Source organism: Acinonyx jubatus, chromosome C1, assembly GCF_027475565.1.
Source record: "Acinonyx jubatus isolate Ajub_Pintada_27869175 chromosome C1, VMU_Ajub_asm_v1.0, whole genome shotgun sequence".
Classification (NCBI taxonomy): domain Eukaryota; kingdom Metazoa; phylum Chordata; class Mammalia; order Carnivora; family Felidae; genus Acinonyx; species Acinonyx jubatus.
The window spans coordinates 19,209,629-19,222,370 of record NC_069381.1 but is presented as its reverse complement, the minus strand read 5'-3'; the positions used below and the strand labels follow the sequence as shown (position 1 = coordinate 19,222,370).

The 12,742-nt window shown below is 46.0% G+C and overlaps 2 protein-coding genes across 6 annotated transcripts in view; one reads left to right on the top strand and one right to left on the bottom strand.

Moving 5' to 3' along the window:
- Positions 1-12,742, top strand: part of PAFAH2 (platelet activating factor acetylhydrolase 2) — a 62,783-nt gene that overhangs the window by 11,509 nt on the left and 38,532 nt on the right. For 4 of the 5 annotated variants that reach the window (XM_053209330.1, XM_027060019.2, XM_015075144.3 and 1 more), the window contains 3 exons: positions 5,669-5,809; positions 6,759-6,912; positions 7,478-7,574. In XM_053209330.1, the coding sequence (XP_053065305.1) occupies positions 5,720-5,809; positions 6,759-6,912; positions 7,478-7,574 (341 nt within the window). In that variant the 5' untranslated portion in view covers positions 5,669-5,719. The other variant, XM_053209337.1, reaches the window with a different exon arrangement.
- LOC106977620 (40S ribosomal protein S20-like) lies at positions 3,509-3,936 on the bottom strand. The gene has a single exon (XM_053209372.1). The coding sequence runs from the start codon at positions 3,884-3,886 to the stop codon at positions 3,527-3,529; it is 360 nt and encodes a 119-aa protein (XP_053065347.1). The 5' UTR covers positions 3,887-3,936; the 3' UTR covers positions 3,509-3,526.

Sequence of the window (12,742 nt, the reverse complement as noted above, 5' to 3'; positions counted from 1 at the left end):
GCTACAATCTCTGGTTCTAGTGCCTTGTACATTTCAGGTGCTTTATATACATTATTATAATATACATTATTTCATTTAATTCTCATCAACAACTTCATGAGTACTATTATTTCTATCCTATGGGATAAATTATCAGAGGCTTAGAACTTAAGGAACTTGCTCAAGATCACAGCCAATTAAGAATTGGAATTCAGACGGTCGCCAAAGCCTTTTTTACACTATACCATATAGCCTTGTTTTTAGGTAGAAAAGACAGATTAAAGAATTGAGGGAGTTTAAATCAAAGCCAAATAAAGAGGCATTTATTGGGTCCTTACTACATAGAGGAAGCCTGATGATAGATGGTTTGGCCTACAAAGAAGTATAAAACACAGCCTTTATCTCTAGTATATCCAAAGAAATGAGGCCTAAGTGTGTAAAAAACTAAATCAGATTCATTGGATAAATTAATTCTTGCGAGTAGTTATATGCAAGGCGCTACATTAAGCCTTGTAACCAGCAAGAACATGCTTCTAGGTGGCCATGGGGATTCAACTAAGTGAAATCTTAGTCATTATCATTTCATTAATATACAGTGGTGGGCTGGAACACTGTATACACTCAGTAAATATTTGTTGCATGCATACATCTCTGAATAAAAAGTCCTGTGTTCCCACTGGGCCAGAGGTTCTCACACCTTGCTGATGAGAAACATGGGCAGCTTTTAAAAACTGACCTCTGGGAACGAGGACCTTAAAATCTATACTTTTGAACGTTTCCCAGGTGATTGTGATGATAGGTTCAGGAACCTCTGAACTAAGTTCTACTTGAACTGTTCATAGGCAAGTCACTGATCGAAAACTGCTAGAATAGGCAGTAATCCAAGAGCTGTCCTAAAGCAGCCCGTGATTGGTTATGAGGTGAGGGATGTGGACAGTGCTTAGATTTGAGAGGAGGGAAGGTGGAAGGACTTGGGAAAGCACAGAGAACCAGGGATTTCTCTGGGCCTTGATGGATGGAATAGGTTTGCATGGGTAGAGAGGCTTCTAGACAGGTTCCACCTTGAATTGTTTGGATGAGCTAAACAAAGCAAATTAAAGACACCTGGACTAATTTCCTTGGAAAATTATATGGCATTTATTGGAAATGACTCTGGATACTTTGTGTGGGTGTCTTGTAGGCAAAATTGGATTTTCCCATCCCCTCCCCCCCCCCCCCCCCCCCCCCGCCTTCCTTGGACATCAGTTAATGTGAGCCCAGGGAATGCAGATTCATTTTTGGGTATGCCTCACTCTGGCCAATTAGCTTTCATTTGTATTTATTTCCAAACTTAATGACCCCCTCCCCAGAAACTTTCCAGGACTACCAGTGAGTTCTACTCCCCCATCTGTTTAGCAGTCTAACTCCACTTATCCTGATTTCCAATCCCAAGCACTGTTCTTTATATGCAGAAAGACCAACATCTTTTCCCGTAAGAAGCTAGTATCATTCTGGTCACCCAGTCCTGAAACCTGACTCATCTTTGGCTCTTCTCTCTCCCTTGCCTCCACAAATCCACTCCGTTGCCAAATCCCGTTGTTTCTACATTTCACTCAATCAACACATATTTCCTGGATACTTCATAAGAGCCAGATACTATACTGGGCACTTTAAATTATTTCATTTGACCTCCCTAGCAACCCTGTGAGGATGGATAGCATCTCATTGTACTGATGGGGAATCAGGCTTAGTGAGATCAGATGCTCCACCCGAGGTAAGAAAGCTAGGCAGCAAAGGAGCTGGGCTCAAACTTGGCTCTTTCAGACTTGATATTGGTGATTTCCACAACCTCATTTCCAGAGTGGATTCCAACTCTTTAGCCTAGCACTTGAGAGACTGCCACCCTCCGTATCTGTCACACGTTTCTTTTGTCACCTCGCATCCGTCACTAATGACTAGCTGTTTCTCGTGTGCTTTCTTACCTCTGTGTCTTAGCTCATGCACTTTCTTCTCCTTGAAAATTAACTTTACCACCTTCTCCCGCCCTCCACTGGCAAGATACCAGAGTGTGTTTTCTTCTCAGAACTCCTATGTCTATCTGATCTTCTTATCTGACCTTCTTTGATGGCAGTTAGAACTTGGAGCTGCTTCATTGTCATGTGGGTGACATGTGCCCTGTTTCCCTGCAGAGGCCCGCCATTGGTTACACCCTCAACGACCAGGGGAAAAGCTCAGGGTATGAGACATGCTCATGCACATGCTCAGTTTCACTCTGGCTAACTGGTGCACTGGCTACATCAGGAGCTCAGTTTCTTTTTAAAAAGAATTGGATTCTGGGGTGCCTGGGTGGCTCAGTCGGTTGAGTGTCCGACTCTGATTTTGGTTTAGGTCATGAGCTCGCGGTTTGGGAGTTCAGCCTCATGTTAAGTTGTCTGCAAATAGCACGGAGCCTGCTTTAGATTCTCTGTCTCTGTCCCTCTCTCTCTCTGTCCCTCACCTACTCGCACTCTCTCTCTCAAAAGTAAACATTTGGGGGCGCCTGGGTGGTTCAGTCGGTTAAGCGGCCGACTTCGGCTCAGGTCATGATCTCGCGGTCTGTGAGTTCGAGCCCCACATCAGGCTCTGTGCTGACCGCTCAGAGCCTGGAGCCTGTTTCGGATTCTGTGTCTCCCTCTCTCTGACCCTCCCCCATTCATGCTCTGTCTCTCTCTGTCTCAAAAATAAATAAACGTTAAAAAAAAAGTAAACATTTAAAAATAAGTAAATAAAAAGAACTGGGTTCTACTACTACAGAGTAGTAGAAAGAAAATCACTTATTATATTCCAAAGGTAAATAGAATGACGTTAGGATTATCGGTTATTGAGTTTTCCACTGGACCAGACAGTTGGAAGTTGGCAGCCAGGAGATCTGTGTGTAGTAATAGTTACACTTGTGATGTTCATCAGTTCACTTAACCTCTTAGGACCTTGATTTCTTCATCAGCAGCACGTGTATATACTGGGGAGGGTGGGGGAGGATTGATGGGAATGGTCTCTAAGGTCTCTTCTTGCCTAGACATGCTTGGACTTGAACTTTCTTTTTTTTTTTTATAATTTTCTTTTTAACATTTACTTATTTTTGAGAGATAGAGCAAGACAGAGCACGAGTGGGGAAGGGGCAGAGAGAGGGGGGTTACACAGAATCCAAAGTAGGCTCCAGGCTCTGAGCTGTCAGCACAGAGCCCAATGCGGGGCTCGACCTCACGGATCGTGAGATCATGACCTGAGCCAAAGTCAGCTGCCCAACCGACTAAGCCACCCAGGTGCCCCAGGACTTGAACTTTCTGATCCATCCCAGAGTGTCTTAAAGAAAACAGAATAGTGTAATGACCAAAAATCTGGGGCTGGAACTTAGCGTATCGGTTTAGATGCTTTTGGTTCAGGCATTAGAAATCTAAAGTCAGTTTAAACAAAAAGGGGATTTACTGACTCATGTAACTAGAAAATCTAGGAGTGAGTGGGTCAGGCCTTTCATGTATAGTCTAGAGGTTTTCTTTTTAGCAACTGATAATTTATTAAAGAGGTTGATTTAAGCGTCTGCAATGGTGACTTCAGCCTCAACTCCTGGCTCAATACTGATGGAAGTAATCCGCTTAACAGTCTCAGGAGGACTGTGCAAATCAGTGAGTCGTTTGTGTATCCTCATCTGAAAATGATCCCAAGTCTTAGAACCTTCACCACAAGGAGTTTTTGTTGTAGTGATTCTCAGGGTCTTGGTAGACATCCAAACTGGTCCTTTCACGTTGAGATTCTTTTCCTTTGCGCCTCTGATCAAGTCAGCACATACCTTCCCCAAAGATTTTATGTTGCGGCTGGTTAGCGTCATTCTCATTTGGTGAATCGCCACCTCTGGTTCCACGGGTGTCTTCCCGGTGTCTTTAAAAGCCATGGCTGCAGTGCGGCTTCCTGAGCAACTTGGTGAGTCAGGAGCAGGAGCAGGGCCTCCAAAGCTCTGCTGTAGCTGCGGCCATGTCTTCCTCAGAGGGTGAGATTCTTTTTTTTTTTTTTAAGTTGATTTATTTATTTTGAGAGAGAGAGCGTGCACACATGTGCACTTGAAAGCTCATGTGAGCAGAGGGTGGACGGAGGCAGAGAGAGAAGGAGAGAGAGAATCCCAAGCAGGCTCCACGTGTGAGTGCAGAGCCCCGCACCGGGCTCTGTGTCACGCACCTCACGAACCACGAGATCACGACCTAAGCCGAAATCAGGAGTCGGACGTTTGACTGACTGAGCTGCCCCTCATTTTAAGATAAAGATTAAGAGAGTCTTAATGTCTTCACAAATAGGACTCACGTTTCTCCGATTTGCTCAACTCTGCTATCCATCCTCCTTGGGTAGCTTCGCCCTTGAAGTAGCAAAGCAGCTCCCACATTCCAAGGCTTTGTATCTGCACATCACTCTCATTCAAAACAAGAAAGAGCTTTTCCGTCCTCAGGGATCAAAAGTCCTGAGCTTTGCTCTGAATGGACCAACTATGTCATGTGCCCACTTTTCATCCAGATACCGACCAGGGGACACCAAGGGCTGATCGGGCAGCCCCGCCCAAGTCACACAGGAAGGCAAGATAGAATGCATGTTGAGAAGCTTGACCATATTCTCCACTGTTAGAGCCACACTGCTCATGATCAAATTCTGGCTCTGTTAGCTGTATGTTCTTGGGTAATCTACCTAACTGGCAAACTCATCAGTTTCCTCATCTCAATTTTTCAATTAGTAACATAGCAAAGCACTTGGTGTCATTCCTGGCATTCCATAGGTGTAATGATGACGATGTTGCTGGTGATGATGAGGTTGCAGAGGGACAGAAGCCATGGCATTAGCTCCTGTTTAGGGAGCAGCCGAGCTCCTGGAATGTGGGCTAGTCCGAAGCACGCACACCTGCCATGTTCAAGGCTCCTGTTTGATCTCCTGCCACATCATACTCTTCCCCTATCGCTGCCCTTTCTTGCTCTGTGTGGAAATGCTTTCCTTCCTCTCCCCTGCCTCCAGATCTTGCTCATACCTCAAGGCCCAGCCTAAGTGCCTCCTTCATAGTCAGTAGTGTAGGTCCGTGCTTTTGCAAACCTGCAACTGAGTCTCCGCACAAGCAGGATCAGTAGGGGTTAAGAGCTCGGGTCTGCATTAGACAGACCTGGGTTTGCTGCCTGGAAGCAGTATAACTTGGGGAAGCTATTCAACCTCCCTGTGCCTTAGTTTCCTTATCTGTAAACAGGGTCTTCATAGGACCTTCCTCAGAGATTTGTGGAGAGAATGAAGTGATGTACTGTATGTAAAGAGCTTAGTTCAGTGCTGACACAGAGCCAATAGTACATCTTAGTCGTCGTTATTCCTAGTCTCATGAGGACGCAGCCTGGGTTACATTCTACGTAGAAGTTACTGCTGTGCTGGGCACATAGTAGGTGCTGAGTGAGCACTTGGCAGTGGGTTTTGAGAAGCGTGGAAGCTCTCTTTCCTTTCCCCAACCATCTCTTCACCCTGCCCCCAACAACAAAGCAGCCCTTAAACCTTGACAAAGTCAGGGTAGCACAGTGGTTGGTGTGGAAGACTGAACGAGTCCCTGACAAGGAGATGGGGTGATAAGGAGCAGTGGACACGGGTGGCAGATGACACATAGAATCAACAGGAAGCTAAGAGGAAACCAGCAAGAGGCTCTTCTATGTTCCACCCTCAGCCATCAAGTTCAGCGCTGCCCAGGTCGTTGTTTGTCTCAGCTGGTGATGAAATGGGGGTCAACCAGTCCGTGGGCTTTCCCCCTGTCACAGGACCCCACCTCGTAGGCTGCGGGGATGTGATGGAAGGTCAGAGTCTCCAGGTAAGCGTCTCCGGCTCTGTCCGCACACACCCCTGCTGCTTTTTCCTGCACCATGACTTAATAGCCATTCCGAAGAAACAGAGAGCTGGTCTGGATTTGGTGATAGAGCCCCCAAGTCTGTCTTCCCTGACCTTTTTCTTCGTCTCTCCAGTTAGAAACCTCTCGGTAGCCAGAGATGGGTTCTTTTGCCAGCTAGGAAGAAAGGGGGTGCGGGCTCTGGCTCCAAGGGCAGCTCTCGGGCTTGCGGCCTTATCTTTAGAGCAGATGCCTGATGCTGGGAAGGTCTTCAGTCTCCTGCTAATCTGAAGGTATGGGAGGAGGAGCCGTGGGCCATGTGCTGTTGGCCTTTGACTCCCTGACCTGGGTTGGAAGACATGCTCCTCTCTCTCCTCTCCTGCCTTCATCCATTTTCCCTCCTGCTTTGGTTCCAGACTTTCCCTCCAACAGTTCCTAGGTGCTTCTCTGCTGGCCCTTAGACTCCCCCTCTCTCTTGAGAGAGGCACGTACTTCCTGTTAAGCCCTCACCTACTCCTGTGTAAAATGAGTGTGCTGCCGCTTCCAGAGAACTGCCCTGGGTGATGCCCCCCCCCCCCCCACCCCATCCAGCACGAGGGCTAATCTCACTCCTGGGGCTCCTCCAGGCCTGGGCTCAGGGCCAGAATTGAAATCTTTCTGATCCAAGCACTGAAAATATTTTGGTGCTCCCAGATGTAATGCAAAGTTTAGTCAGCTATTTGAAATCACGTAAGCCTTACATGTACGCTAAAAATAAATTTGCTCCTTTCTGGATTTTCTGGGTGCGAAATTCAGGTATATGAATTAGAGCTTAAGTTCCCCATTTTGGTGCCCTGCCCCGCTGGCACTTCAGATACCCTCTGAGTGTGTCTGATGGGAAGTCTAGCAGAGTCAGGCTTCTTGCTCTGAGCAGTTGCTCTCTTCTTTCCTACAGGGGAGCTTCTTTCGACTCTTCTATCCCTGCCAGGAGTCAGAGGAGACCACGGAGCAGCCCCTGTGGATCCCCCGCTATGAGTATTGCACTGGCCTGGCCGATTACCTGCGGTTTAATAAGCGCTGGGGGGGTTTGCTGTTCAACCTGGCTGTGGGTAAGGGCTGGCTTCCCCGCCCCGCCCAGATGCTTTCCCAGCTTCTTGGTTATGTTTCTAGGAGAGATCCCTAGGCGCCCACAGTACCATTAGTTTGCAGTTTCCAGCCCTTTTGTCATGGGGCGTGCATCAGCCATTGCAGTGTGGAGAATTGGGAGAGGATTATATACATAAGAGCTTTGGTTATAGAGTTAGATTGTCGTGGATTTGAATCCAGACCTTCTCGTTTACAGTTCTTCCTTAGCTCTCCTCTCTCTGGGGAAAGTCACACTGAGTCATCTACTTCCCCCAAAGGCCCCACCATTAAGAAGTCTACCCACCGCCTTGGCACCTCAGGGGTTGTTCAGTACTTGTCGCATTTATCTTCCCATTTTGTATTATATTTGTGCTTGCTAGGGAAGAAAAGGGGAAAGAAAAGGTGACTGTTTGCCCTGGACTGCTCAGGGGCAAAAGGTGGTTCTCCAGTGAGGAGGGGCATGTGTCCCCACGCATGCCTGTGCCCAGGCTGCCCTTGGGAATACAGATCTGGGGCAGCCAGAGATTCTATAGCCCATGTCTCTGCCAGGATCTTGTCGCCTGCCTGTTAGCTGGAATGGCCCCTTTAAGACAAAGGATTCTGGATACCCCTTGATCATCTTCTCCCATGGCATGGGAGCCTTCAGGTAAGAGCTTCTGTCCCCCAGAACTTGTCATATTCCTCAACCAGTGACAGCAGCTGAGTCTGAACTTCTTCTCAAAGGGCAGAGAAACAGACATTTCCGCCTGCCAGCTGTCTTATCTCCCATCTGCTTCCTTCCACCTTCCCTTAAAGGCCTTTCCCAAGCCCCTTCCACCTGGTGGAGTCTTTCAGCAGGCTTCTCATGTTCAGCATTTATAATGAAATAAACAACTTATTTTCTGTTCATATTTATTTAAACAGAAACATTTATAAATAAACACTTTTAGTCCTCTTTCTATGTGACAGCACGGAAGTATTAGAAAGGAGCTTACGCCTTACAGAGTAATTTCTTCACTGTATACGGAGGGACAGCTCTGCCATGGCACTGATCTAACAGTAAGACGGGCTCACTCCCTGCACGCCTGGAGCTCAGAGCCTCACCTGTGAATCTCAGCCACACCGCCGCCGCCCCCCCCACCCTCCACCCCGTGGGAGCCTGGGACAGTGGTAGAACTCTCCGAGCCCAGATTTCATCATCTGTCGGATGGGGATGCTGCTCCCACAGCATGGTTTGTGAGGATTCAGTTAGACTGGCACCTGGAAGTGTCCACACACGCAGTTCTCTGGTTCCCTATGTCGAGGAACCATGGGATGGTGAATGGTAAGATTTCTCCTACCAGACTTGGGTAGGCTCTGCCTGAGTTTTATAAGTCAGTATCCATTCAGAATTCTTCCTAGGAACCCTGATTTCTACATCTTGCTGTGTTACATAGCTTAATAACTATAGTCTGTGTGTTCCTGTGTAAGTTTGTGAAGATTCTGTCTATAGGTTCATTATCAACACATAAGTCTGGCTTATGTCCTAGAAGGTTACACATCTCAAAGGCATCTATTTTTGCCTCTCCATTCCCTAAGCCGTTGTCGACACAGTAGCCAGGGAGATCTGTTTTAAAAGCAGATAGGACCAAGTCATTTCAGCACCTAGAGCAGTGCCTGGCAGATGGTGGGTGCTCAGTGAATATTGTTAAATAAATGAACGACTGTTGCTTCTGTATTTAGACTTTTTAATAGTCCTTTGAACTTAATTCAGTTCTTGTCATGGCCTTCGTGGATGCAGGTCCCAGACAAAGTTTCCAGCCTCAGTTCTAACTACTTGCCTCACTCCGGCTCTTGAGACAAACTGATCTTTCACTTCTATAAAAGCACTATGTTGTTTTCTGCCTCAGAGCCTTTATCTGTGCTGTGCTTTGTGGCTGTTTCCGTTGCCTGAAATATTTGCTGTTCTGCTTCTCTCTTCCTCCTCTGGCCCCCCAACCCCTTCATCTTTGCCTGGCTAATTCCAAATTAACCTCAATGTCTAGTTTGGATGTCACTTTTAGGGACACCCATCCTAATCCCTGCATTATATTGTTTAATTTTTTCAGTAATGTACTTTCATAAGACAATATCTAGTACTTCTCAGTACTTATCATAATTATAATGAATTAACTACGTGTGATTTTTTTTTTAATTAAAAATTAAAAAAAATTTTTTTTTAATTTATTTTTGGGAGAGAGAGAGACAGAGTGTGAGCAGGGGAGGGGCAGAGAGATAGAAACACAGAATCCAAAGCAGGCTCCAGGCTCTGAGCTGTTAGCACAGAGCCTGACGTGAGGCTCAAACTCACAAAGTGTGAGATAGTGACCTGAGCTGAAGTCGGACACTTAACCGACTGAGCCACCCAGGTGCCCATGTGTGATTATTCTTTAAGGTCTGTCTTTTCTACTAGATTGTAATTTCCCTGAAGGCAGAGACCATGTCTGTCTTCTATCTCTTCCAGTGCCTAGGACAATACCTGGGAAAGTAGTAGTTTCCCAACAAATATTCACTAAGTGAATACAAGGGCTATGTTTTGCTAGGTTCTCATTCATTTAGCAAATATCTGTTGAGCATCTGTTCTGTGCCAGCCCCTTGGCATGAGAAGGTGAGTCCTATGGAGATAAACATCAAGGAATTGCATCCACTAGGGGAGCCTAAACGTGGACTCACACAGCTAGCCCATGGCAGGAAGTGGAGAGTAAATGTGGAGATGCGGCTCAAAAGGCAAATAGATGGTCTTCAATGTTGCTTTTTTTAAAAACTTTTTAAAAACATTTTTATTTATTTTTGAGAGACAGAGCATGAGTGGGGGAGGGGCAGAAAGAGAGAGAGACACAGAATCCGAAGCAGGCTCCAGGCTCTGAGCTGTCAGCACAGAGCCCAACGCGGGGCTTGAACTCACGGACTGCAAGATCATGACCTGAGCTGAAGTCGGACGTTTAACCGACGGAGCCACCCAGGTGCCCTCAATGTTGCTTTCTTATTCAGTAAATTCAGTACCTGCCATATACCGGGGCTTGTGCTGGGGTTGAGTATTCAGTAGTGAATAAGACAGAGTCCTTGCCTTCAGAAAGACTGTAGTCTAGCAGGGAAAAAAGTAAGAAACATCCTCATAAGCTCACAGGTATTTTATACAGACAGCAGGTGAGCACATGACTTTGGAGAGTGGTCTTTTTGGTCTACGAATGTGTATTGAGACTTCACCCCTCAGTTGACCTGGGTGAGCCAATTATAAATACTCATCAATAACCAGAATGAAATTCCTAGAAAAGGGTCGCCTGGGTGGCTCAGTCAGTTAAGTGTCTGACTTCGGCTCAGGTCATGACCTCATGGTTTGTGAGTTCGAGCCCCACATCAGGCTCTGTGCTGACCACTCAGAGCCTGGACCCTGCTTCAGATTCTGTGTCTCCCTCTCTCTCTGACCCTCCCCCACTCACGTTCTGTCTCTATCTCTCTCAAAAATAAATAAACATTAAAAAAATTCCTAGAAAGGGGCGCGTGGGTGGCTCAGTCGGTTGGGCATCTGACTTCAGTTCAGGTCATGATCTCATGGTCCATGGGTTCAAGCCCCGCGTCGGGCTCTGTGCTGACAGCTCAGAGCCTGGAGCCTGCTTCAGATTCTGTGTCTCCCTCTCTCTCAAACCCTCCCCCGTTCATGCTCTGTTTCTCTCTGTCTCAAAAATAAATTAAAAAAAAAAAAAACATTAAAAAAAAATTCCTAGAAAAAAGGCAGGGAGGGAAAGGGACATGGTTTCCTCTTGTTGCCTGTGTGGTTAAATTCGGGATTGGAAATCCTTCCAGACCTATGGCTTCCCATCACAGGGAGGAGTATGTGTATTTAAATGTTACCTGTTTATTGGGGTGCCAGTGTGGCTCAGTTGGTTAAGCATCCGACTCCATTTTAGCTCAGGTCGTGATCTCACAGTCATGAGATGGAGCCTCACATTGGGCTCTGTGCTGAGCGTGGAGCCTGCTTGAGATATATTCTCTCTCTCTCTCTCTCTCTCTCTCTCTCTCTCTCTGTCTCTGTCTCTGTCTCTCACCCCCCTGCCCCTCCTCCCTCACGTGCTCACACGTGCTTTCTAAATAAATAAACACACAAATACATAAATAAATATTAACTGTTTGCGATGTGCCATTGTTCCTTTGGTTTCCACACAGTCCTGTGAGGTAGGTGGGGGGTGGGTGGGGGGGCGGGATGCATATTTTACAGATGACCAGGCAGGCTCTGAAAGGCAGACTTGCCCAAGGTTACACAGTTTGAACTGGGAAAGGATCAGAAATCTCTCTGGCTCTTACGTCCAATGCACTGCCTCCCTTGAAGAAGTGAGAGAAGGTGAAAATCAATTTAATGTCTGTCCTTCCTGACCTTTCTGAATCAGTTAGGATCCAAACAAGTTGTATTAACAGAAAAACTCCAAATAACAGTGACCTAAGCAATATGAAGTTTTTTTTTCTTGCTCAGATAAAAGAAAGCTAGAGGTAGACAGAGATGATATGGTACTTCCACAGTTAAGCAGAGAGCCAGACTTCTTTTATCATCTTGCTCGGCCATGTGTGGCTTCCATTTCTAAGGCTATCTGATGACCTCAGGTGGCTGCTTTTGCTCCTACCGTTACACCCACATTCCAAGCAATAGGAAGGGAGAATTTGCCTGAAAGTTCTGTACAACACACTGTCTAGTCCCATTGACTAGCTCTACTCTGTCCATTATAGTAGCTTTTAGCTGCATGTGGCTATTGAACATTACGAATATGGCTGGTCTAAACTGAGATGTGAAGTGTAAGGTACACACTGGATTTCAAAGACTTCAAATGGAAAAAAAAAAGAACTTAATAGAATATTTCATTAATTCAGACATTCTTTTTATTTAAAGTAATCCCGGGGAGCCTGGGTGGCTCAGTCTGTTAAGCATTTGACTTTGGGTCGGGTCATGATCTCACGGTTTGTGGGTTTGAGCCCCATGTCAGGCTCTGAGCAGCCCGGAGCCTGCTTGGGATTCTGTGTCTCCCTCTCTCTCTGCCCCTCCCCGACTCGCACTCTGTCTCTGAAAAATGAATAAATCTTAAAAAAAAAAAAAAATTAATCTCTACACCCAGCGTGGGGCTCAAAGGTTCAAACTCATGACCCCAAGATCAAAGAGTAGGATGCTCTACCAACTGAGCCAGCCAGGTGTCCCTAATTCAGACATTTTGATTATATGTCAAAATGATAATGTCTTGGCTCTATTGAGTTAAATATAACATATTAAAATTAATTCCACCTGGGTTTTTTGGGTTTTTTTGTTGTTGAGTTTAAAACATATATCAGGGTGCCTGGGTGGTTCAGTCAGTTGAACTGAAAGCAGTCTGTTGATTTCAGCTCAGGTCATGATCTCACAGTTCATGAGTTTGAGCCCTGCATCGGGCTCTGCGCTATCAGTATGGAACTTACTTGGGCTTCTCTTTCTCTCTCTCTGCCTCTCTCTCTGTCTCTCAGAAATAAGTAAGTACACATTAAAATATATATCTACTAGAGAATTTTAATTCATTATGAGGGTAGTATTATATTTCTATTGCTGGGCTGGAACTTAATCACACAGTTAAACCTGGCTGCAGGGGAGGCTGAGAAATGTCATAATTGATGGCATAACTATCTTGAGCTGAAAATCAGATTCTGTTACTAAGGCGGAGGGAAAAGTAAGTGTTTAGAGTAGGCAGTGAACAGTGTCTGCCATATTGCTTTTTTTCTGGGAAGTTGGAGGACAGACCAAAAAAATCACATGCTAACTGACAGGGGCAGATTTGCATATTACAGAAATAGCCAGAGTGTCTG

Bases quoted from the DNA above. Each gene is read 5' to 3' on its own strand.
- LOC106977620 (XM_053209372.1), bottom strand. From the start codon at position 3,886: ATGGCTTTTAAAGACACCGGGAAGACACCCGTGGAACCAGAGGTGGCG.